We start from the raw sequence: 27322 nt of genomic DNA, 5'->3' as shown, positions 1-27322 counted from the left end.
CCATTTTTCAGATGTTTTTTGGAGATGGCTTAGAAATTGATATTCGAATGCAATACAGGGGGCCAGCTTTTTCAGTGAACTTGTACGGCAAACGAAGTCGCGGGCAATAGAAAAAATTCAGAAAGCGCCTGTTCTATTTTGGTATCAGTAATTAAGCAAGAACACTATCAACAACTTGAACTTACAAGACTAGGTCACCGCCGATTAGATCATTTCAAAACATTCATTCATTAATTTTATTGAATGGTATTTACTTTCATTGTTATATGACAATGTGTCAAAAACATCTATGTTTATAAACATTTGTTAAAATTAAAAGGGACACAGTAGGAAATTATAGTGTAAGTTTCAGTCGTCACTTTAGAATAGGATCATTCCATCTCTTAACCCACGGATATCGTAAAAGGCGACTAAGGGAAATGCTTATAATCCGGGATTCTTTTTCAGGCGATGACCTAGCAACCTGTCACTATTAAATCTCAATTCTATCTTTAAGCTACAGCTACAGCTGATAGTGGTCCAGTAAAGGGTTATGACTGTCTATATACATACATACATAAAATCACGCCTCTTTCTCGGAGGGGTAGGCAGAGACTACCTCTTTCCACTTGCCACGATCTCTGCATACTTCCTTCGCTTCATCCACATTCATAACTCACTTCATGCAAGCTCGGCGGTTTCGGGTACTTTTGACCTGACCCTTTACCAGGACGTCCTTAATAACTGTTTGTATATAAGTATGTATATATGTATGAAGAAAATTATAAACATTTGTTACAAAAAATATATCTTATATATAAAATTCTCGTGTCACAATGTTTGTCTCCTCCTCCTCCTCCGAAACGGCTTTACCGATTTTAACCAAATTTTGCATGCATATTCAGTAGGTCTGAGAATCGGCTAACATCTATTTTTCATACCTCTTATTGATAAGGGTTGTTCACACTTGACATTTTTTTTTTACCTAGAAATTACTTAAAAATTATTTAGGTATATGGCAAAACAACGTTTCCCGGGAGAGCTAGTAGTGTGTAAATGTTTTAGATCCACGGTGTCGATGTTTCGATTTTATAGTCTGTGAGTCAGTGTTACGCCAGCAGCCGTTGGGTTGGCACGTCTGTTATTGTTATGTGTGTGTGACTGAGTTCCTATGTGTGCCATTCGTGTTTCATTCAGTGAAGTTGACTGAAGACTGGAAAGCATTTATCGTAAGTTCATTCATTTTTTTTTTTTGTTGATGTAGACATGTGTACAGTAAAACAGTTTTTTTATGTTCTTTAAAATTGTATTAGTTTTTCAGTGTTTTCTAGATTAGGTTTTGTCTTTGTTTATTCTTAATTACTTACTTAAAACATGTGAAAATTTTAATAAAATGTCCTATAGCATATATCGCAATTAATAATTGACTTTAAAAAAAGTTACTGGTTTATCTGTGCGAAATATTAGAATACGCATAATTTAAAGAATAAATATTGGAGTATGTTTTGTTTTTTTTTTATACTAATTAAATTAAAAAGAAATTTTTGTAACATACATACATATAATCTTGACAATAGCCCTTGCGGGTTAGACAAAGCCGACATTCTTGAAAACACTGAAAGGCCACGTTCAGCTGCAAATGATTGAATTGGGATACAAATATGTAGTGACAGGTTTCCAGACCATCGCCTACAAGAAGAATCCCAAGTTTATAAGCTTTTTCTTTATTCGCCTTTTACGACATCCATTAGGATAATATGGAGTAGATTCAAAAGTGCCAGAAACCACACGGCTCAATAAATAAAGAACATAATTAGGAATAAGATTTTCGAGATGGAGAAACTTTGGTTAAACCCCTGCTTTTATCCTTCAAAACAAAGTGAATCCGGTATTTTCGTGCCGCACCGAATAAAAAGTAATTGTTAGTTGGGGATCTTCACTGCGGCCTGACCGAGAAACGAACAAAAACTGCAAAACTATTTAGGTAAATATGTATAGTCCATTTCATTGGGTTACGTACTGAAATAGATAGGTAAACAATGTTGAAATCTATGATTGAAAAATACATTTATAAATTTATTTCGAACAGGAACGAAATCCGTCTACAACTTTTCGAGATTAACGCATACCTACATGCAGACAGAGAAAATAGGACTTTATAATATGTAGTGATAATGACGGGAGAAGACAAACAAAATTAAATATTATAATAAAAAATGTCACGACTACATATTTTTTTTTAGAATTGAATTTTTTTTACATACCTATGACATTCCAAGATTTTTAATTTCACTGTTATTTTAGTACCTACAGAAATATACTATACGTGATCCCGTCATTCTTTTCTTAGAGAGGTGTATAGGCAGAGGACTTTCCAGTTACCAGGATCCCTGCATATTAAATAATATTTTTATTCTGTGTACTGTGTAATAATGACAACTTGCCTTTAAAAAACAAAACATACATATATAGCGTTGGTTTTAAATGTCACTGTCATTTTTGTAAACTACTTCTCTTCTGACGGATTCTTAGAGCAACACGGGCTTCCGTTCCGAACTTTATTATTTTTGCCGTGTGATTCCCGGCAACAATAGAAAAAAGAGTACGACCACTCCATCTCTTTCCCATGGATGTCATAAAAGGCGACTAAGGTATAAGCTTATATACTTGGGATTCTTCTAAGGCGATGGTCTAGCAACCTTTCACTATTTGAATCTCAATTCTATCACTAAGTCGAACAGCTGGGCGTAGCCTTTGAGTCTTTTGATGACTGTTGGCTCTGTCTGCCTCGCAGGAGATAAAGACGTGATTATATGTTATTTTTAATTTCTGAAGATACCAAGATTCAAGAAGAATTAAGTTTTATTTGGCTCCAGTGTGTTAAGCGAAGGCACATTCAAAATGCGCAACGTTTGAGTGATAAATTATTTCTGTTAGAACCTCATCTCACTCTGAGTTATATGGAGAAATCCTTTCCTCATTCATATCTCGTGACAATAGAAACAGTTTCATTGTTACAATTAGGAAAGTCCAGATTCTCTTGGATCCCACCAAAGAGAGACATGGTTTTACTTAGAAAACCATAATCAACATCTGTTTGCGACATAGAACTGACCCAGTTCTACCACAATACATATTATAAGATCACATTACACTTCAAGCCGGAATAATTGACGGACTCTGTGGCTCAGCGGTACTACGCTCGTCTGTGACACCGGAGGTGTCGGGTTCGAATCCCGGCTAGGGCATGATGAGAAAAGAACTTTTTCTGATCGGCCTGGGTCTTGGATCTTTATCTATAAAAGTATTTATTTTAAAATATAGAATCGTTGAGTTAGTATCTCGCAACACAAGTCTCGAACTTACTTCGAAGCTAACTCAATCTGTGTAATTTGCCCAGTATATATTTATTTATCAGTTTGCGACATAGAACTGACCCAGTTCTACCACAATACATATTATAAGATCACAATACACATCAGGCCGGAATAATTAATATCAGAGGCGCCTCAATACAATTGTGGCAGATTATCCGTATCTGGCTAAAACGTTATTGACACAGTTGCATAGTTATATTGGATGCAGAATCCCGAACTTACTTATGGGCTAGCTCAATCTTTGTTATTTGTCTCATACATATAGTGCCGTGTGGTTACCGGCACCAATTTAAAAAAGAATAGGACCACTCCAACTTTTTCTCTTGGATGTTGGAAAGGGGGACTAAGGATAATGCTTATAAACTTGGGATTGTTCTTGTAGGTGATAGGCTAGCAATCTGTCACTATTTTACAAAAAAGGTAACCAAATATCTTTCAAAACATATAAAACTACTTCTTGGGTTTCGTTTAAAATTTAAATAGTTTTTGTGTGCCTTGAAACTAAGTGTTTATATGATTATTTTGTAATCAATTGAAATTGAATGAAATTTACATGCCAATGACGCACAAAATTTATTCTATGCAACAATTTTGCAGACCATTTGTTTATAATTTACTAGCTGTTGCCTGTGACTTTGCCATTAAAGTTCACTGACAATCTCCCCTCCATCCCCTCTTTTAACCCTTTCTCCCCATTTTTTCGCTATAAAAAGTAAAACATGTTCTTCCTCAAAGTCAACTCTATCTGTATCTAACAAATTTCACCAAAATCCCTTAAGTGGTTAAGGCGTGAAAGTGTAACAGACAGACAGAGTTAATTTAAAATAATTAATATCACTACATAGTATAAAACAAAGTCGCTATTTTAGTCTGTTTGTCTGTATGCTTAAATCTTTAAAATTACGCAACGGATTTTGATGCGGTTTTTTGTATCAGGTAAAGTGATTCAAGAGGAAGGTTTTTATGTATAATTTTTTCCGAATTTTGCACCCGTGCGAATCCGGGGCGGGTCGCTAGTTATATATATGGACGAACTCTGTGGCGCAGCGGTAGTGCGCTTGTCTGTGACACCGGAGGTCCCGGGTTCTAATCCCAGGGCATGATGAGAAAATACTTTTTTCTGATTGGCCTGGGTCTTGGATCTTTATCTATATAAGTATGTATTAAAAAATATGGTATTGTTGAGTTAGTATCTCGTAACACAAGTCTCGAACTTACTTCGAGGCCAACTCAATATGTGTAATTTGTCCCGTATATATTTATTAGATATTGTCTTAAAATGCTTTTGTATGTAATCTACATGTCATATTATTAAGATGATTTTAGATTCTACTACCACAATATTAACTTATTACTTTATATTCAAATTTATAAACTTATCGTAAAATACCTAATTAGAGTTTTTCTCTATAAATATTGTTCCTAATAATCTTAAATTTTAATTTATAATCCGTAGAGATTAGGCCATACCTTACAAGATTAAGTCTGAAACTTAAAATCTCAAAACTTATCCTTTATCACGTTGCTTGATCCACGTTATAACGTACAGACGTCAAAAAAAACCCCTTTGTTATATAGAAATTCTTGAAGCATAGTTGAAGATGATATTAAGTAAGTTATCTCTGAGTTAACTGACTAATTTATTGGATATATTCATGTATAAGTGTCAGATCTTTTTGTTACGATCATTCACCTTAAGAATTTTTAATGCACCTATTAAGATACTAGCTTTAGCTGGTATCTCTTTCTCTGTCTGGTTGACTTAAAAATAGACCTTCAAAATAAATGGTTATTATCTTTCTCAAAATTCCCACAAAAACGTTATCTTTTTATTATTTCCTGAGCCTTCGCTGGCTGAATATACTCTGCAATTTGCATCCCCTGATGACACATGTGTAATATGTAAACATACACATGATAGGACACAATACATCTCGTGATTAGATTCCTGTCAATCTATGCAATGTAATTGACAAGCGAATCTAATCAAGCTCCAAATATACTATTCCTAACGTAACCTAACATATTATATATGTATATAACCTAAGTTTTATATTATAGCATACAAGGGCCATAATTTTGTATTTAACTAGATAAGACAAATATAATTTGTTTAATATATTTTTCTCTTTTGCCACTTTTTTTTAAATATTGCAATGCATTTAAAATAAATGGAAAATACTCAAATACAGAATACTTCATTCTAATTTTAATTATGACTTATTATTTTTTGATATTTGGTGATGAATCAATATAAATCTTCTGTAAAGTTTAATGACAAAGAAAACAATTCTAAGAGTACTTGGCTTTAGTGTTAGCCCCGGTTGCATTCTGTCTTGTCTTTGGAGGAACCCGATTTGCACCTATGACCACGATCCTATAACCACAACGGATTTTCATGTGACAACCTTTTCAATTAAAATTAGTGAAACAACCAAAGTCTCCCTATTTTATACATTTATACATACAAACATTTAAGGAAGACTCTTTAGGAAACGGAGGAGCAGGTAGAGACTTCCGCATACTTCTTTCGCTTCACTCACATTCATAACTTTCTTCGTGCAAGCTCGTCGGTTTACAGTATTCTTGACCAGAAATTTGCCAGCATATCTTCGATTTAATCAACGTATGTTCGTTTAGATCTTCCCACACCAACGTTCACATTCACATTTCCTAACTTATACATATAGTTCTACTTACGTGATAAATTTCTGCAAAACTATAGAGACATGATATATCTAGTATAGAAAATAGAAATCATTGTATGTGATTCTTGGAATTAATACGAGCATTAATTGAAGAAGCATGTAACTTAAAGTGCTCAATTTAATGCACATTGTTATATGAAGTAACGTGTATATTAATAGTTGATTCCTATTTTGGTATGTCGTTGTTCTTTTGCATAGACAAATAAATTATGATTACATAATTTTTGTATAATTTTTTTGGTAGTAACTTTGATTATAAATCATTCCACCCATTTAAAGTAAATAGTTTCCTCACTTTAATTTTTTTTTTATGTATACATAGGTTCATTTTTTTTCTTTTACGTGATAGTCAGAGCCTAGTCTGAAATGGACCACATTCAACTTTATGGCTTATGGATGGAATGGCAAATATGGCTCTAATTGACACAGATTGCAAGCACATCATCTAAAATAATCCCTAATAAGACTCATAAAGCCTCTACTTTGGTTGATTTTTATAATTTAAGAATGAATTGAAAAATATCCTTGATTTACATACATGCCTATGGCCTATCTTAAAATGGTGCAATATGCAAATATAACTCGCCGGATAATTCCGCCCACTGGCACTAAAAACCTACATTTTACAAAATCAAACTGTTCGCACATTTAGATAAAGACATAAATTTTAGTGTACAACAATAGAAGTGAGCTAATGGTTATATTTTATCTTGTTACATCATTCGACAGTAACAAATTAATTGCTATTCATGTTTAACTTTAAGCACACCTGTTATAATAATTATTTGGTTGTGTTTTCATGAATACATCTGACTAATTCTACTTATGTTTTGTTTCATAATTTATTGTTGTTTTAAATTTTGCAGATAAATTAAAAATAACAATTACTACTCGTATAAACACTGATTTCATGCTGGTAATACAAAGAGGTAAAAGATCCTCAATTTAGAAGAATTATTTATTTACTTTTCTATGAAATCCATGTCTTTCCCATAACGTCGTAAAAGGCGACTAAGGGATAGCTTTATAAACTTCTGATTATTATTTTAAGCGACGGACTAGCAACATGGTCTCTTTATATGAATCTCAATTATCAGTCAAACAGCTGAACCAACTGGCCTATCAGTATTTTTAGTACTGTTGGCCCTGTCTACCCCGTGAGGGATATAGACGTGATTATACGAATGTATATATCTATGAAGGGATGAGAAATCGTATTCTTAATATTTTAAAATTTCAAAAACAGAATGGGACATCAATAAATAATTTGTTTGGTTAAAAACGGCCAAGCGTGGAAAAATTTTCATGATCACACCAAGTACATCATTATTCATTATCCTTAACATATGCCTTCATACACAAAATATGTTTCAGGGGAGCAATGCTTACGCTATCAATGTACGCTGTCACAAAATATGTTCGCAACAAAATCGCTAACGTACCCGTTAGATAAGCCGGTATTGCATTTAACATTCAGTTTTATTGGTTTTATAGTTCCCTAGCGTGTAAAATGTAGTTGGTGTATACTGTTTGAAACGACTTACATCCACAAATCTCGTCTTCATTCTTGACGAGGTAGACATAGGAAATAGTTACAATAGGTCTCGTTTTTCTTTGTTTCTTAGTACCCAATTAAAAATTACAATTTCTTTGGTTAAAAATGGCCATGGCGTAAATCTTGGTTCTGAAAACTGTAGTAACAATTGGCATGTTACTTTCAGTTTCACAGCTTTGGAAGTTTACATACATACATACACATGGTTACGTATATATTCCTTGCGGGGTAGACAGAGCCAACAGTTTTGAAAAGACTGAATGGCCACGTTCAGCTATTCGGCTTAATGATAAAATTGAGATTCAAATAGTGACAAGTTGCTAGCCCATCGCCTAAAAAGGAATCTCAAGTTTGGAAGCCTATCCCCTAGTCGCCTTTTACGACATCCATGGGAAAGTCCTATTCTTTTTTGTATTGGTGCCGGGAACCACACGGCAAGTGAAGTTTAGAAGCTGAAATATGATGACAAATAACAGTTGTATGATATTTTCGTTTCGTCCTCACAATGGGACTAATGCACATGCAAGAGCTTCAAGGTCTACCATTTATTGTTGCTTACATCATCTTGTATTTAATTAAATAAGCGCCTGTGAAAAGCTATTATTTATACATACATATAATTAAGACTATATCCCTTGTCTATACTAATATTATAAAGCTGAATAATTTGTTTGTTGTTTGAACGCGCGAACTACTGGTTCGAATTGAAAAATTCTTTTTGCGTTGAATATACCATTTATCGAGGAAGGCTTTAGGCTATATAACATCACGCTGCAACTATAATGAGCAAATAAATAATGAAAAATGTGAAAAAAAAACGGGAAAAATTATTCATCCTTGAGGGCTTAAACATACATAACATAACATAAAATGACGCCTCTTTCCCGGAGGGGTAGGCAGAGACTACATCTTTCCACTTGCCACGATCTCTGCATACTTCCTTCACTTCATCCACATTCATAACTCTCTTACTTTCTCTTAGGGCTTCAATGATGCCCAATATAACTATTCCATGCGGATTAAGTCCCGGCCAGGGCATGATGAGAAAAGAACTTTTTCTGATTGGTTTGGGTCTTGGATATTTATCTATAAAAGTATTTATTATAAAATATGGTATCGTTGAGTTTGTATCTCGTAACACAAGTCTCAAAGAACTTACTTCAAGGCTAACTCAATCAGTGTAATTTGTCCCGTATATATTTATTTAATTATAGATGTCGTTGTTTCGTATCTTCCCACAGGAGCATAACCCCAGACAAAAGCTTGTTTTACAGTAATATAATTTAATTACGGAAGCTCAAAGCTAACAGAAGGTCATCAGCCTAAAATAAAGATTAATGATGTGTCCAAATCGGAATCTGGCGTTTTTTGACCAAAATATAAACAATCGTTTATGGCCGCTGTGAACTAATAAAATTAGTTATTTTCTTGCGTGGGACGACATCTTCTATGAGTCCACCGATAATTACAATTCTAATATTATAAACTAGCTGTGCCCGCGACTTCGTCCGCGCGAAATAGTTATTTTGGGCATCATTGAAGCCCTCAATGATGATTAATTTTACCAGCTTTTTTCACATTTTACATTATTTCTTCGCTCCTTATAGTTGCAGCGTGATGTTATATAGCCTAAAGCCTCGATAAATGGACTATTCAACACAAAAATAATTTTTCAATCCTGACCAGTAGTTCCTGAGATTAGCGCGTTCAAACAAACAAACTCTTCAGCTTTGTAATATTAGTATAGATGCGAGTTAGCTGACTGTTTTAGCTTGATTTGTAATGTCATTGTTTTGTATATAAGTGTCGAATGGTTTCCGGCACTTTAGAATAGAACAACTCCATATGGATGTCGTAAAAGGCGACTAGAGATAGACTTATAAAATTTGGATTCCCCTTGTAGGCGATGGACTAGCAAACTGACACTATTTGAATCTCAATTCTATCGTAAGCCAAAACAGCTGAACGTGGCCTATCTCTCTCTAGTTTCTAGTCTTTTCAAGACTGTTGGCTCTGTCTACCCCGTAAGGGATAAAGACGTGATTATCTGTATGTATGTACGTAAAAAAATTTTGGGATAAAAAATTCACAAATAATATATAAGATAACTGGCCTTAATAATAATGGAAAAGTTATTTTTAGTTGATCACTATTCTCAGAACTTCTTTATTTAAATTTGAACTTAGTCCTTACTAAAGGAACTCCTTGTTCCGAAACAGACAATGCGGATTCAACATACATACATACATATAATCACGTCAATATCCCTTGCGGGGTAGACAGAGGCAACAGTCTCAAAAAGACTGATAGGCCACGTTCAGCTGCTTGGATTAATGATAGAATTGATATTCAAATAGTGACAGATTGCTAGTCTGCTGTCTAGAAGAATTGTCTAAAAGACAAAAGTATATAAGCATATCCCTTAGTCGCCTTTTATGACATCTCACTTTATTCAATTTCAATGCGGATTCAACTTTAATACTATACACATTTAATGTAGGTATGCACCTATATAGTAAACTGGAGACGCTTTACTGCTATATAACGATTCGACTCCCAGGTAAGCCACTGAAGGAAAAGTTACAGGATCACTCTGTGGAATAGTAAATTAAGTGGGGGTAACTAACTGGACGAATGTTAAGAAACTTTGGGAGTTAACGACTGCAACTCCAACGTTTTATGAGCCAGGTTTCAGGAGCGATGGAGTCGACAAGAATGATAAAACTATGAAGACTATGTTACTAGTAATGCGAATAAAAATGTTTTTAACTGAATTTAAAAAGAGCATAGGTATTTAACCGGCGGTCATCTCAAACTTGGGATTCCTTTTGTACATTACATTACATTTGTGATGTCACTATAAACGTGGCATATCAGTCTTTCCAAGACTGTTGGCTCTGTCTACACCGCAAGGGATATAGATGTGATTACATGTATGTATTCATTTTGTAGGCGATGGGCTAGCGACCTGTCACTATTTGGATCTCAATACACTAAGCCAAGCAGCCAAACGTGGCCTATTATTAGTCTTTTCAAGACTGTGGGCTCTGTCTACCCCGCAAGGGGTAGACATGACTATATGTATGTACTATAAAACAAAGAAAAACGACACCTTATAAATTTTTCGACTATTTCCTACGTCTACCTCGTAAAGAATGAAGACGAGATATGTGGATGTAAGTAGTAACAAACAGTATACACCAACTACATTTTACACGCAAGGGAACTATAAAACCAATAAAACTGAATGTTAAATGCAATACCGGCTTATCTAACGGGTACGTTAGCGATTTTGTTGCGAACATATTTTGTGACAGTGCACATTGATAGCGTAAGCATTACTTCCCTGATACTTATTTTGTGTCTTAGGTGAAATAGGTATTAACGATACGCGCATGGCTACCAGAGAGTATCGTGGTGAAATGCCTGCGATCCCATGATGCCCTCAAAATGGCAAGAAGGGCGCACGGAGGGGTTGTAGTGGATAGGCTGGTACATTAGGTGCCAGAAGTCCCACACTCTCCCGGGGAAGACCTAGGGGGTTGTCCGTAAAAAGGATTTTCCCTTCTTTAACAAAAAAAAGGTGACGTTTTAACGATAATGATGTACTTGGTGTGATGAAAACAGGTACGATGAGGAGTATGCTTATTAAGTTAGGCGTTTTACCTGGAAATTCCAACGCAAGCTAAGCCCCGCGCATATGATAGGAAAATTGTAAAAAGAATACATCAAATACAAACAAAAAGACACAAAATTTTTAACATTTGTTATTAGAATTGATGGTCGTAATCAAATTTATTATTGACAAGAGTCCTTTCACAAAAAAGAGGGTATGAGTTGACGTCATCTTCTCAATGTTTGATACTGGAGTCCCAAAATAAGTCAGGGTACAATTTTCCAATTTGACCTTTGTCAAATGACATACCTATTATGAAATTCTTTCCCTAACGCAAAAATGATTGAAGAAGCGAAAATATACATACATAAACACATACAGTCCCGTTTCCGTTATCTGTTGCGGGACAGACAGAGTCTGGAAAAGACAGAAAGGTCTGCAAAAATAGAAAGGCTGACAAAAATAAATCTGATTCTCGTAGGGATAAGCAGAGACCTTATCTTGCACTTGCATAAATATACGTAATGCTATTGTAAATCCTCTGTAGAGTACATTAAAACAATGGACATAAATACCTTATGATATTATATTAGTTACGAAGTAGAAATTTCTTCGTAACAAGTGTCCTGCAGACGTGGCCCGCCACTCGCACTTACATTTTCTATCTTCATACCAACTATGGCATTAAATTATGTAAAAGATGCCACTTAAATTTATTCACAAATCCTACTACTATTATAAAGGCGAAAGTTTGTATGGATGTATGGATGTTTGTTACTCTTTCACGCAAAAACTACTGAACCGATTACCATGAAATTTGGTATGTAGGTAGCTGAAGACCCAGAATAACACATAGGCTACTTTTTATCCCAGAGTTCCCGCGGGATTGATAGGGTTTCCATGCGGACGAAGTCGCGGGCGGCCTCTAGTTCTTCCATACTTTCATACAATCAATCAAAAATATTGAACGTTTGAGTAGCCTCGACCGAAGGGATGGGAAATTAATGGATCGGCGGCGGCGGTGCGTATCTGTCGAGCTTTTATGCAAAATCTGATCCCCTTTTTACCCTGTCTGGGAAAATTTCTTAAAAAACATTTTCATAGTGTTGAAGAACCTACGAGCACAATTTTATCAATCAATCGTTAGTCATTAGTAAAGCGAAAATACCCCTTTAACTTCCCTACCCGTAGAATTTCCAGAATCCTCTCTTAACGCAACCCTAGTTGACATAAGAAACCTATACCTACAAAATTTCAAACCTCGTTTAGGCGGTTTGGGCTGTGCGTTGAAATGTCAGTCAGTTAATCAGTCATTGTCCTTTTTTAAGAGTTTCGAACCTAAAAGGTAAAAGCGGAACCCTATTACTAAGCCTCCGCTGTATGTCTGTCACCAGGCGTACCTCATAAACTGAGTATCTCATAAACTGGAATAGCTACAAAACCGTGATAACCGTAATAGGTAGACGCTTAAATTACGCTGTATTCAAAATATATAATAAAATAAAAATTAAGTTATTATTAAACAGGATCCCATACAAAAAAATAAAACGTAACTTTCAAGGTATTTTTTAGTCGATTTTTATAAACAGGTAATGTTTTTAAAAACAGATTTTACAAGAAACGTGATGGTAGTACGAAGTCCGACTCGGTCTTGGCCGGTTTTTTATTTATTTAGATACAGCTGCATAAAGAATAAATACAGGGTGGATTGCAAATATGCTTTATAAGCAAGAAATCTTGCCGGAACGCTACAAATATTTCATAGTTTTCCGCTCTGTGTTCATATTATGACAATCAGACATAGTCCTCTTCTATATAGCTATATAATAATAGTATAGCCAGCCATATTTTTTCAGATTACATTTGCGAAAATAGGCAAGGGTCAAGGGATGCCCGCAATGATTTGAAAAGGGTTTGGTACTATATCGAAGGGCTTCAAACGTATACAACGTAATGATTTGGTGACCTACGATAATGTTTATTCAAACTATATATTTTATATGCTACGTTTTCTCGCTATTTTTTGGGGTCGGTGACAGTATCTTCGTTCCTTCAATGTATCCTAATTAAAAGTATACATACATATAATCACGTCTGTATCCCTTGCGGGGTAAACAGAGCCAACATTATTGAAAAGACGTGGCCTACGTTCAGCTGTTTGGCTCAGTGATAGAATTGAGATTCTAATAGTGACAGATTGCTAGCCCATCATCTGAAAAAAGAATCCCAAGTTTATAAGCCTATCCATTTGTCGCCTTTTACGACATCCATTGGAACAGCGAGATGGAGACTCCTATTCTATTTTATTATTGGTGCCGGGAACCACAGGGCAAAAAATTATTCTTTTTTGATTTGGCATGCGTATGCTTTGGGGCTATAAGTTACAATTTCCAATAATTCTATCTTCCTTTTTGCTGTCCTTCGGCCGTACTGTTTTGAATTCATAAATCATTACTTGTCTTTTATTGTCACTGTTATATAATTATTATCTTTCTTTTATGAATGTACAAACATTACATTTCATAATTTTTTGCGCGAATATAGTTAACCTGCGACTTCGTACGCGTGGAAGAGTCTATCATTGTTTTTCTACGTTATATGCTACATAAGGTGTTATTATAACTGTATTTTTGGACACTATTATTGTGAACGTACTGTTTTTTTTATTCAATTCATGAAATACCCAATCAAATCCTTCAAACTTTTGGAAAAGTAAGCGATTAGATAATAATTTCATCTTTCATCATCATTTTTCCGTATTTTGAATTGCAGACCTTCTAATTTAAATCGGCAAGTATCATCACACGATTAGTCACGTCGTTTTGTAACGTAATTGATAGGCTCACATTAAAATAATTCGCTATAGTAGCCAAATGTCGCTCATTAATTCACTATAGTTGTTTAGGTATGATGTCCACTGCTAAAGCTATGATATAATAACTGCCTAAGTATCGCTTGGCTAGATAACCAACTAGAAATAAATACTTATACATACATATAATCACATTTAAATCCCTTGCGGGGTAGGCAGAGCCAACAGTCTTGACAGACGTGACTGATAGGCCACTTTCAGCTGTTCTTTCAGCTAAATTGAGCATAGAATAAATAATTATACGTAGGTACATATATATCCACGTCTTTTTCCTTAACGGGGTAGGCAGATTTTAATTTTGAAAACAGCAAAAGTGTTTTAGAACAAACAGCCTGTTGCACAGTATATGGATTTGCATAAAATTCTGTTATTGTCGCTTACAATATATTGTTATTCCCTATGTGACGGAAGACCCACATATTTGGCCAGTTTAGCATAATATTGGCAACATAAAGTCTAACAGTGGTTGGTGAGCCTTATTCTTTTATAAACAGCGGTGATTCTATTACAAAAGTATTAGGCGTAGGTAAGCCATTTTACAAATGTAACACAATCTTTTAAATACAATACCATGACATCAGATTTTAAACTGTAGGTGGAATTAAATGACATTATTGTAGAAACATTAAGTGATAAAATCTGACAGTAACAAAATAATCTTTCACCTTTTTTGGATGTGGAGTGATCTGTGTTTATTAAGCTGTACCATATAACGATTTATACAAATCAATCTACGTATATATGTACTGTACATGTATCTATACTAATATTATAAAGCTGAAGAGTTTGTTTGTTTGAACGCGCTAATCTCATACACTACTGGATCGAATTGAAAAATTATTTTTGTGTTGAATAGACCAGTTATCGAGAAAGGCTTTAGGCTATATAACATCACGCTGCAACTATAAGGAGCAATGAACACACATACCAATGTGTTTTTTTCATACATACCATTGTGTGAAAAAAACGGGGAATGTTATTCATCCCTGAGGGCTTCATGCCCAAAATAATTATTCCACGAGGTGGAAGACGCGAGCACAGCTAGTAAAGTTATAAACCATGACATATTAAGGGTAAATTTTCCTGCAAAGGTTGTGGAGTATGGACGGGAGTTACTAATGTTAAGACCGGGCTACCCGATCTAGGATCATATTTAAATTTGGTGTGCATTGACCTCTTTTTGATATTTCTTATAGATAAGCTGAGCTGTTATGGTTCGACATCTATTTATTCGATTTTAGTTCGATAACTATTCCAGATTCCAAAATAAATTATACCCTGTATGTTGGCCAGGCACAGAGCTATACAACAAAAAAGTTTTATTATTATTATTTATTATTATTTAACATACAAACAGACAGACTTTTTTCTTCTATCGTAATAAATCTTTTTTTTTTAATTTACTGTAATGTACAGACATAATTCTTTTACTGTTTCATTATTGTTTTGATTGATTGATATTAATTTTGGTCCAAGACAATAGAATTAGGCAATTTCAACATTACACATAACAAACGATACACAAAGCAACTTCTGTGAATTCACACAACGCGAACGGATAAAAATACCTATGTTTTCTATAGCGCGATGGACGAAGTCGCGGGCAACAGTTAGTTGTTCATAAATTCGTAGTCAATGAAACCATTTATTTACGTAAGTACAATGCCACAAACAGTAACTCTTTTTTGTAAGTATTACGTCATTATTCGTAGTAATAGTTTGACAAGAATATTTTATGTACAATAATGAAGCACTTTGTTTGCATTATGATGAATTTGGTGCATTTATTGGTCATATCCTGTCTATTGTTGTAAATTTCTATGCATACGTGCACATCTACATACACATATTCATATAATTACGTCTTATATTCATTGCTGGGACGACAGAGCCAACAGTCTGGAGAAGACTGATCAGCTGTTTGACTTGATGATAGAATTGAGATTCAAATACATTATAAATACGTTTAATTACGTGCACATCTTGCCGTCAACTTTTTATTTTTTTTGCTAGAGTTTACCTGAGTAAATGTAAGGACATCATAATCATTATTAATTCAATTACTTTATTTTCTTTTTTAACGATGTACAAAAAAGACTTATAGTGGGACAGGGCCGGCTCCGTTGAACTTTTAAGGGTCATATCGCGAAGATTTTAGGAGTACGCAATTATTAGGAGCACCCGTAATCGCCGATTTGTTTAAAAAATGAGTGTGTAGGAACCTGGAGAATTTTGTAGGGATCGTTATAAGTGGAAATCCATAGTCTCCGCCGACCCCAATGGGAAACAAAAACAGGCGGCAACATGTCATATACCTATCTATGTATGTATAAAAAGCTTTTGTGGAAAAATAACGTCATAGTAACGAAGAAAGAATCGAGTCAAGCTGAAGCGTAACAAATAAAAAAGTTATTTTTTTACCTTGTCCGACTATTTATTTTAATTTTGACAGCTCGATGTAAATGCTGTTGGCAAAAACAAAATAAACGAATGGACAAAGTTATAAGTAAACGTACATACATATCATCACGTCTATATCCCTTGCGGGGTAGTCAGAGCCGACAGTCTTGATAAAGGACTTATAGGCTTAATGATAAAATTGAGATGACGTTTCGTTTACAAAATTTCGATGATTTATCGAGTTGTTCAAACACCAATCTGCTTTTACAATATTTGTTTTTAATTTAAACGGACTTTGACGAAATAGATTTGAGATTCTAGTTTAATATTGCTCGTTTATCCAATAAGGAAGATATACAAGTGAGATTTACTCTCTGACTTCGTGATTATATAAGAACATAGACGTAATAACCATAGACTTCAATCTCGCTGAATAAGTCTCATTTTCACCTCACCTCACTGGATTCGAGCGGTTACACGTTCAGTTTGGCATCAGTCTGCTATCATTCACAACAGAATGATAAAACATATTTAAAATATTTGATTTTTGTCATTCTGGACCATCAATCCATCAGTCAGCCGGTAAGACGATAATTCTTCTATCATTCTGAGCAAACTGACAATGTAGGTAACCCTTGTCTAAAAGAGTATCGGTTAGCACATAGGTTGTCCAAAAGTGTCCAAAATAATTGAATTCGTCCGATCGTTTGAAAAAAGATCTCAGTATCGCAACTTTACTACATAGTACAAAGCAAAGTCGCTTCCCGCGTCTGTATGTCTGTATGTATGCTTATATCTTTAAAACTACACAACGGATTTTGATGCGTTTTCTTTAATAGATAGAGTGATTCAGGAGGAAGATTTATATGTATAATAACATGCGAAATATATTAGAGAACCAATGATAATTTTAAAGTTTCTAATACGAAGTAATAATAATAATAATTTGCAATGTAAACGCAAAAAATAAACACATTTTTTGCGTTTACATTGCAAACGCTGGCTGAACGCTAGTATAATATAAAAAAAAATACGAGAGTAAATTTGTTTGTTACCTCATCGCAGCTAAACCGCTCAACCGTTATCCGTAAAAATTGTATAAGTGTGGTATATTGAAACGGACATAGGGAACGTTTCACGCAGATGGAGTCTTACTAGTTACGTAGAAAAATTGTGATATTTTTTTGTCTAATTTTGCTCTTTTCTGTGAATCTAGAACATATTTGATCGACGGAGACGTCGGAAATATCTCACCAAGGATTAAATGAGGATTATCGAAGGCCACTGAGGTTTGGCTTTCCCCTTTTTAAAGGACGATCGTTAGGTTCATTATGTTTTTCAAGATAATGATTTGGAACGCTGAATAAAATTTTGTACTTTGACAGGATACGATAAAGTTACTCAAATTCTAAATATATACATACATATATATATAATCACGTCTATATCCGTTGCGGGGTAGTCAGGGCCAACAGTCTGGAAAAGACTGAAAGTCCACTTTAAGCTGTTTGGCTTGATGTTAGAATTGAGATTCAAATAGTGACGGGTTGCTAGCCTATCGCCTAAAACAAGAATCCCGAATTTATAAACCTATCCGTTATTCGCCTTTTACGACATCCATAGGAAAGAGATGGGATGGTCCTATTCTTTTTTTTTATTGGCGCCGGGAACCACACGGCACAAGATAAATTCTAAATCATATTTCTATATAAATTCAATACACATTTGTAAACTTTGTTATACCTGATAAACATCTCCAACAGTCGACAAATTCCAACCCACTTTAGTGCCACAAAAGACACTAATCCGCATAGTCAACTAATCCTATAATTGACCGACTGTGATGTAGAGATCTTAATCCGCCTATTTTTAAAAGTCACTTCAGCGGATTTAAAGTTCACGTCGTTTGAAACGTTTCAAACAGAAATGTAATCTTTTAGAAAAACTGACCGCTCACCTTTGACAATTTTGAAAAAGAAAAGTGTTTCATAAATAGTTTTTTTTTTGTTATTGGTCTCAGACTTATTGATTTTTATATCTGTTGGTGCCGTGTGGTTCTCGGCACCAATAGAAAAGGAATAGGACCACTCCATCTCTTTCCCATGGTTGTCGTAAATGGCGAATAAGGGATAGGCTTATAAACGTGGAATTCTCCTTTATTTTGTTTTTACATACATACATATGGCCATGTTCAGCTGATAGGCTTAATGATTTGAGATTCAAATAGTGACAGATTGCTAGCCCATCGCCTATAAGTCGAATCCAAAGTTTATTAGCCTAACCCTTAGCCGCCTTTTACGTAATCCATGGGAAACAGATAGAGTGGTCCTATTATATTTTATATTGGCTCAGGGAACCACACGGCACATGTCCAACTATTTACTGAAAGTTGAACAAGCACTCGAATCTGAGGTTTTAACTGATATTTAATCAAAATTAAACCATCAATATACGCAATAAAGGGTATTTTAAGCTTGAACAAATTTATTAAGAAAATAATTAGATTGCTTATGTAATCATTCGGTATATCCAAAGTTAAAGTGGAGTCTAAACTTGGGATGTTTATTCTTATCCAGTTAACGTTTTAGCATCTTCGTGGTGTTTGTTCCGGAAGAGCTTTCCTTAAGAAGAGCCAGAGGTCTGCTTATGACTTAGATCCAGAAATGATTAAATACATAACCAGATTTTTATGTGGAACCTCTCTTGTTCATTGAAAGTGTAACCGAACCAAGCTTCAATGTGAAATATGCAGATTTTCGTAGAAAAAAATGTTTAAGATATGAAAAATTACGTTTGACTACAAACTTCTATCTAGATCTGTGGCCTGGCCTTATTTATTATTTACTAGCTGTGCCCGGGACTTCGTCCGCGTGGAATGGTTATTTTGGACATCATTGAATGAATAATTTTCCCAGTTTTTCTTTCACATTTTCCATTATTTCTTTGTTCCTAAAAGTTGCAGCATGATGTTATACAGCCTAAAGCCTTCCTCGATAAATGGTCTATTCAACACAATTTTTTTTTTAATTTGAACAAATAGTTCCTGAGATAAGCGCTTTCAAACAAACAAACTCTTTAGCTTTATAATATTAGTATAGATGTAGGTACTAAAACACATACATTCTTGTTCAACGTGCCAATGTATGCATTTAATTAAGTACCTTATATTTTTATAAGTATAGCTTCAATTTTCTTGACTAAGTAAGCTTGTGATTGGAAATCACAGTGCATTAGCAGAAAAATAATTACCTTTCTCATTAGAGAATTTGATAGCTGCGGTAACCCGTTACCGTTAGTTACAGCTGTTATGTTTACCGTTTTCGTTAAATTAATACGAGGCGCAAATGAACTACTTACTTACATTTTTAATTGAGGTGCAATTTGCGGACTCTAAGTGCAACACTGATTCACAATTCAGTGGGGAATGGCTCTCGTTAGTGTTAATTTACACTTGCACCTTTTTGATCTGGTACGAATAAAATTTCATCTGCTTGAAACTCTGTTCGAGGTGAATAAGAGTCATTTTTATCTGCTTCGACTTATGTAAATGTGTATCACAGAAGATAAACGTTTCATCAATTTCGAATTTCGTTCTAGTTATTTAATTGAAAAAATAAATCAATTTGTAAGAAATCTTCGCAATATCAATCTTAGACTTCATTTACATTTCATCAAGAACTGAGCCCTCAAAAAATTTCAGTGTCAGGTTTGGGTATATTGAAAACATCTGCGTTTAAACGATTTAACATAAAATTGTGTGGTTAACCTCTTTCATTTAATTAAAATACCTTCAGCAATAATATTATTTGTACGCAAAATGGCATTTGGGGATTACGTATGGTTGTTTTTAGGATAGAATTTATAATATCCATTTCCAATGCAAACTAAGGGCTCCTTTTTTCTTTTTCAGGTACTTCACAAAAGACAACACAATGTGGAAAATAATCCTAATAGCATACGCCTCGTGGGCTTTGGTGGATTCCAAAATATACAATCACCACAAGAGAGAGACTGCCACATCTTTATGTGATCCACTAGCTAATAACACTAACCGAATCCAGTGTTATTGCGTCAAAAATAGTTTACACCCTGAACAGATGAAAATAGCTGAATGTTTTCTAACAACAAAGAATGTTGAATCCAATGACTCGAGTTGGGACGAGTTCATCAAGATCCAAAATATAACCAAACTTACTTTAACTAACACGAAAGGAATATCACTAGATTATATACCGACGAACGCTATTAAATATACCAAAGGACTTACCAAGTTGGCTATTACATATGGAAACATTGAAAAAGTTCCAGCATTCGCTTTTGCAAACTTGACACAATTGGATGAAATAAAAGTGCGAGATAACAACATCAAAACTCTCGAAAAGTATGCATTTGCTCATCACAACGCCATAACTAGCATCAGCTTAGATAATAACGCTATTGTAGAAATAAACAGAGATGTATTTATAGACTTACCGTCGTTAGAGAACCTGTATCTAACAGCCAATAAAATAACAACTATTCATGATCGAGCATTTGTACATTTGAATAATCTGAGAGAGTTGGAGATTGATAAGAATCGCCTATTTAGTCTTAACATTGAAACATTTCGCGGGTTGCATAAATTACGAAGGTTGGTCCTAAGCAGCAATAGTTTGGAAGTAATAGGAGCCAATACTTTTGTTCATCTTGTTGAACTACGATCTCTTAGTTTAGATGCTAATCAGATTCAAATGTTGGATGAGAAGGCATTTAGTGGTCTTACCAAATTAACATCGCTGACTCTTGCTCGAAATAAATTGGTTGATATTGAAAATCCAAATACTTTTGAGGGACTGGACAGTTTGAGATCACTGAGTTTAAGAGATAATCAGTTAAATAAAGTTAGAGCTGATGTGATGGCGCCGATTGTCAAAAATTTACATACTCCAAGCAGCTTCTTTGATTATGAAGGTACTAATATTTTTTTAAACATTTTGATGATTTTGATTTATTTCTTTCTGCATCTACTGGTAAGTATTAGAATATCAATAAAGCCAAGAAATATCGTATCTGGAAAATCAGCCGTTATTATTTGGCTGAGTAGTAAAGGCAATACTTTTCAATAGCCCCTTTATTTTAAAGCCGTAAATAACTGATTGGAAAATTAAAAGAGAAACCGCAAGGGATACAGCAATATGTATGTTTGTATGTATGTTAGTTTGGGTTCATGAAATTTATGCAAGTAAGAGTATCAGAGCTTTGTTAATTTATCTTTAAACCAATTTTATTTGATGACACTCCCGTACTTTTGCATTCTGTTTCAATCGAAATATAACTAATCACAGATTCTATCTTTTCTTTCCAGGTAACAAATTTCCATGCGACTGCCATCTCGACTGGTTCTTGAAGCTTATGAACGAGACTCAGAGCACTGTTTTGAAGAATACTATAGAAAATCTTAAATGCTACCCAAGTGATGCCCTTCGGGAAGCTTGGAAGAAGGTGGGAGAAACAGAACAAACTGAACAACTTCAAGAGGAGGAACCACAAAATCAAAGCGATTATGAATATTATGATGAGAGCCAATTGAACGGTACACTCTTTTACACCGATGTCAGATTTTTACTGAACTGTTCCGGAGATTTCCGTCGACCCATTCCAAATTCTATTGCAAATGAGAATGTCGTCACCAAAGCATATTCTAGTCCTTTAATAACAACTCCTTTACCTGTTACCAATGCTCCTGGCCCAAAACCACACAAATCTCAAGTGACCAATCATGGCTTGTTAGATTTAGCTCAACTAGAAACGGTAACAACAGAAACACCAAAAACAGTAACTGATTCAAAAAGGGAACTCAACAAAGTTACAGAAAGAAATGTCAAAAAAATGAGCCCTACCACAAGCAGATTAGCAACAGTGTCTGCTAAACCAATAGATAAAAGTTACGACGTACGTGACATGGCTTCGGATGAAGCTAAACCCGAGAAACTTAATGCTCGCAGAAGTTACCAAGAGGAATTAAAACCAGAAGAGAAATCGAACAACTCACAAAGAAACGTTGGCTGTGTAACGCTTACTTCAATAATAATAATGTTAAGCCTAAGGTCGTTTTTGTAAGTTTTAAGTATTTTAGTTTTAAAAATAGTTTAAGTATAATAAATTGATATTATAGGTTAGAATCTCTCACAGTCATTAAAATAAATAAAGCGCTTTTAAGACTACCATTCAAGATTTTCATTATTTCTGTTATCCTTATTCTATTCCACACACCTTGGTGTCATTGTTTAAAGGTAACCACCTCGCTACTTCTTAAAGATTGCACTGAATAGATGCTAAAATGGGATGGGTGCATGGAGTTATTTTTCTCTTCAGTTACATACTGTATGTGTATGTAACTGAAGAGAAAAATAACTCCATGCTCATATAGTCACGTCTATATCCGATGCGGGGTAGACCGAGCCAACAGTCTTGAAAAGAATGAAAGGCATGTTCAGCTAAGTTCTTAAAAATTGCTCTGAATAGATGCTTAAACAGTACCATCGGATCAGATTAATTTGACCCCAATTCATTACAATATCACAAAAACCGATGGCTTCATCCTCAGTCAATTTCTCTTGTCACCACATTACCTATGGGAGAATGGAGTTATTTTTCTCTTCAATTAGATACACATACATATAGTCACGTTTATATCCGTTGCGGGGTAGACCGAGCCAACAGTCTTGAAAAGAATGAAAGGCACGTTCAGCGAAGTTCCATCATTAAACCATGCGGCTTAATGAATTTAGAATCATATAGTGACAGGTTGCTAGCCCATCGCCTATAAGAAGAATCCCAAGTTTATAAGCCTTTCTCAAAGTCGCCTTTAACGACATCCATGGGAAGATATGGAGTTAAAACTAATTAGTATACCTATGGAATTAATACAGATATTTCAGACAACCATTAAAATACTTATTTAGTTAGTTACTTCCACAAATTTTAGATCTGCGTCAGTTCATACAAGTTTTTTGACAAATAACAATCATCCTTCGGGCCATTTGATCCAGTCGCATCTACCTTAAGCAGGGATCTGGACCTCATTAATTTTTATTGATTACCACGATCTAAGACTGGATAAGTCAGGTGCCGCGTGGTTCCCGGCACCAATAGAAAAATGAATAAGGGCATTTTATCTCTTTCCCAAGGATGTCGTAAAAGGCGACTCAGGGACAAAACTTACAAACAACTTTACAAACTTTGGATTCTTCTTTAAGGCGATGGATTAGCAACCTGTCACTATTTGAATCCCGATTCCATTATTATGCCAAACAGCTCGATGTGGCCTGTAAAGAAAGAAGAGCTTTAATTAAGAGTAGAAAACTCATATAAGGCACCAGCACCAAGATGATTACCTATAAAAAAATTACTAGCCTCTAAACTTTATCAGGTAGGCAGGCAGGTTTTTATATGATTTTTATAACAATATTCAATCATACTTGCAATTTTCGATCTAGAAAAGTTCTATATTGCAAATTCAAAAATTAATAAGGAAACGCAAAGGGATGTTATTACTCGACTTTAGAACAAAGGCGACATCTAACGTACCTGAAAACAAACTTTTACTACCAGTGTAGCTGAAAAAGAGAACTGTTAAAAGGTTTGGCTGAAAGAGAAACTACGCCATCTAGAGATTTGCGTTAGAACTAAAATAACTTATGAAGCATAGCGATAAAAGTCTTCACTTTCAAAACATGAAATATATCTTTATAATATCACTAGATGGCAGTGTTTTATTAATATAAGTTATTTTGATAGCATTCTAATTTTTTTACATATAAGTTTAATATTTTTAACAAGGTAAATGAAAATTGGTTTTATATTTATATGTAATTCATTGTTGTATTTAGCTTATACTTTGTTTTAATGCATTTTTTTTCAAATGTATTTATTTTTACACACAGTTGAGGCTTTTTTTTATTTCTCCACTCCCAGGTGAGGTATATTTATACTTTGCATTTTATTTTATATGTACTGCGCCAAACGCCTTTTTATTTTAATTTCCTCCCATCCTAAGGTTGACTGGAAGGGATTGCTTAAGCGATAAGTCCGCCTTTTTACCTCATTACCTATGTTTTTTTCTGTTTTCTTTTTCTTATGGTGCAATAAAGAGAATAATATCTATCTATCTATCTGCTGGAGAAATTTTATTTGAAATAAGCTATACCAGTGCACTTTGTTTACTTCTTTGTTTCTTCTAAATAATGTTAAGAAATCCACTGCGAGATATTTAATTCGATTATTTATATATTTTTGTAAAGTAGGTATTTTATCAAAATTTAAGTTGAAATAAGACAAAATTATACAGAATTTCAGAGTCCTTACCATTAGCAGTTAATTTCCACTGGACTTTTTGTAAGTAATCAAATTATCTTGGTAAAGACCCAAGCTCATTCAATTAACGACGGAGGACTTATAAAACACTTGGAGAATATTAAAAATTCGTGAATTCTGTAGATTTTACTTAAAAATTCTTTAATACTCGTAGGTTTCTATTATTTCAATTTAAATCATCTAACCTAGACTATTTGACTGTCATTTTTCAAAAAAATTAATGTAAAAATGGTAATTACAATTAAATAAATGTTAGATTTATATATTAAGTTCATTTTTTATTAAGTCATAAAGGGAAACCTAGCCTTAAAGTAAGTTTAAGAAAGGTGTTTTTAAGGTGCATGACAGCATGTATACTAATTAATAAATGTACGTGTGTTTGTGTATCTGTATGACCGCCGTTCACGTCAAAACCATTGAACCGATCTCTGTGAAACTTTGAACACATATAGTGCGGAGAAGGACTTAGGGTACTTTCCACTGCATGCAAAAGGTAGTAGCAATATTAACGTTCAAGAGTTTGAGACCCATGTTAATCTGAAAATGGGCATTTTCTATCTTGACCACGCCGGAGCCTAAATACATTTGTATGACGATATGCAATGTATACTTCTAGGTTAGAAAAGTGGTCGTTAGAGTAATAATGTAACAGATGTAATTTAACTCTGAACTTAACCATGTCTTGAGTTCTTGTAATGGATTTTATTAAATACCTTGGTGTGCAGTATGGGTTGATCTGATAATAGTTTTGCGAAGAAACGAATAATAAATTAACAAGGTAACTTAAAGAAATTGAGTTTTAAAACTCCTACGCAAGTGACATTATAAGATAAAGTCCTACGCAGTTATCCGACCAAATAATGCAAACAATGCTAATTGGACGCCTACAACCCTTATAAATCAAGGAGAGCATGTTTATTTACAGAAATATTTATTGCACGCGCAAAACGCGATCGGGAAGCCTATCGTAAGGGAAATTGAAAACCATCGAATAACATAAAGCTGGCTATTCACGAGTCGATTTGTGCGAGTAAATTTACGCCACAGGCGAGTCTGCATCACCCGTTCTCATGAGCGCGAAGCGGATCGCGAATCGCACGGAGATACGAGTCTCTGGCACAGAGCGCACTTAAAATGTCGTGTGGGTCTTCAAATTGCCCTGGATAGATATTTCGAGTCATGCCGCGTGTTAGAAGTTGGGCACAGACAATTAGCGCATGAGTCTCGCCAGCCCAACGTCGTCGAACAAGCACTTTCACACAGCGTTTAGCGCGTATGGGAGCGGCGCAATTCGTGACGACTAGCGTCGTGAAAAGGCAGCATTAGAGATTTGAGTGGCTGTCATAAATTTATCCAGAGCGCGCGAAATAGCCACACTAAATAAAATGTTTTGGCGTGAAACGGATATGAGATGGGATATATTTATTTTATTAATATAGGCTCCTTTGGGCCGGAGTTAGATTGACGAAAATAGGGTGAGATGTTATTGGCCGATTGGAGATTTAATAAGCGATTGTGATTGACGGTTTTGAATTGAAATAGATGAAATGGATTACTTTGATTTTTAACATTGTACGCGTTGTATTTACCAAGTAATTATTACAGACTTCTCAACGTAGGTTGCTTGGAAGATGTGCCTTTTTATTTGGTATCATCGAAATGAAACTACTGAAATCATTTGTTGTTTGTGTTTAAAATCTTATAGTCTAGTACCCTATTCTAGTAAATAATCTTCAGTTAAACTTACCTAGTTTAGTAGAAATTGGCTAGGTAAAATTAAAAATAGCCAAACCAACGTAAAGTAACTATGCCTGCCATCAGCGCGCGCTCTAAATATATTTCGACTGCTAACTCTATAGATAGACTTAATAAATAATGTTATGGGATGCAATTTCAGAAGTGAGCATGTTCAGTCCAATTCTACTAAGTTCTAAAATCACGCCATCACGCCTCGATTACGGGCGGGTTGAAAAAATCAAATAAATTCACATCTGCTACAGGGTGTAGCCGTTAAATGAATAAGGTAATTTAGGAAGGGACTGCACGTGAGCCTAGTGGTGGCGGATATGACATATTGTCTCTTTTTATCCGACCATTGTAAAGGAGGGTTAAAGTTTTCGTTGTATTTATATAGGTCTGAGGGGCCAGCAAAATTAAATGTTTCGCCACTAACAGAATGAGTGACGGCTAACGCTTACAATCAAAAATATAATACAAATGAGGTATACAAATCGAAGCATGGAAGCAAGCATTTGGCATGTAAATTTCTTTGTCTTACCAGTGATATGAAAGAGTGTTATGGCAAATGAGTCCAGATGCGATAGTTCCTCTTTATTCTGTTCGAATTCACTGGATAAATAAATTACTTGATCTAAGCATATGAAGTATGGTATGGTTGGACGAAAATAAATGATAATAATAAAAAAGTAATGAATTCCATTATAAAGCCATAGAGCTGTG

General features: G+C 34.6%; 1 protein-coding gene across 1 annotated transcript; it reads left to right on the top strand.

Moving 5' to 3' along the window:
- Window positions 1-1083: 1083 nt before the first annotated feature.
- Window positions 1084-22705, top strand: LOC106130299 (connectin). The gene is made up of 3 exons (XM_013329114.2): window positions 1084-1208; window positions 20418-21457; window positions 21852-22705. The coding sequence occupies exons 2-3, from the start codon at window positions 20440-20442 to the stop codon at window positions 22604-22606; spliced, it is 1773 nt and encodes a 590-aa protein (XP_013184568.1). The 5' UTR covers window positions 1084-1208; window positions 20418-20439; the 3' UTR covers window positions 22607-22705.
- The last annotated feature ends 4617 nt before the right edge of the window (window positions 22706-27322 follow it).

Source organism: Amyelois transitella, chromosome 15, assembly GCF_032362555.1.
Source record: "Amyelois transitella isolate CPQ chromosome 15, ilAmyTran1.1, whole genome shotgun sequence".
Classification (NCBI taxonomy): domain Eukaryota; kingdom Metazoa; phylum Arthropoda; class Insecta; order Lepidoptera; family Pyralidae; genus Amyelois; species Amyelois transitella.
This window is presented reverse-complemented; position numbering and strand designations above follow the sequence as displayed.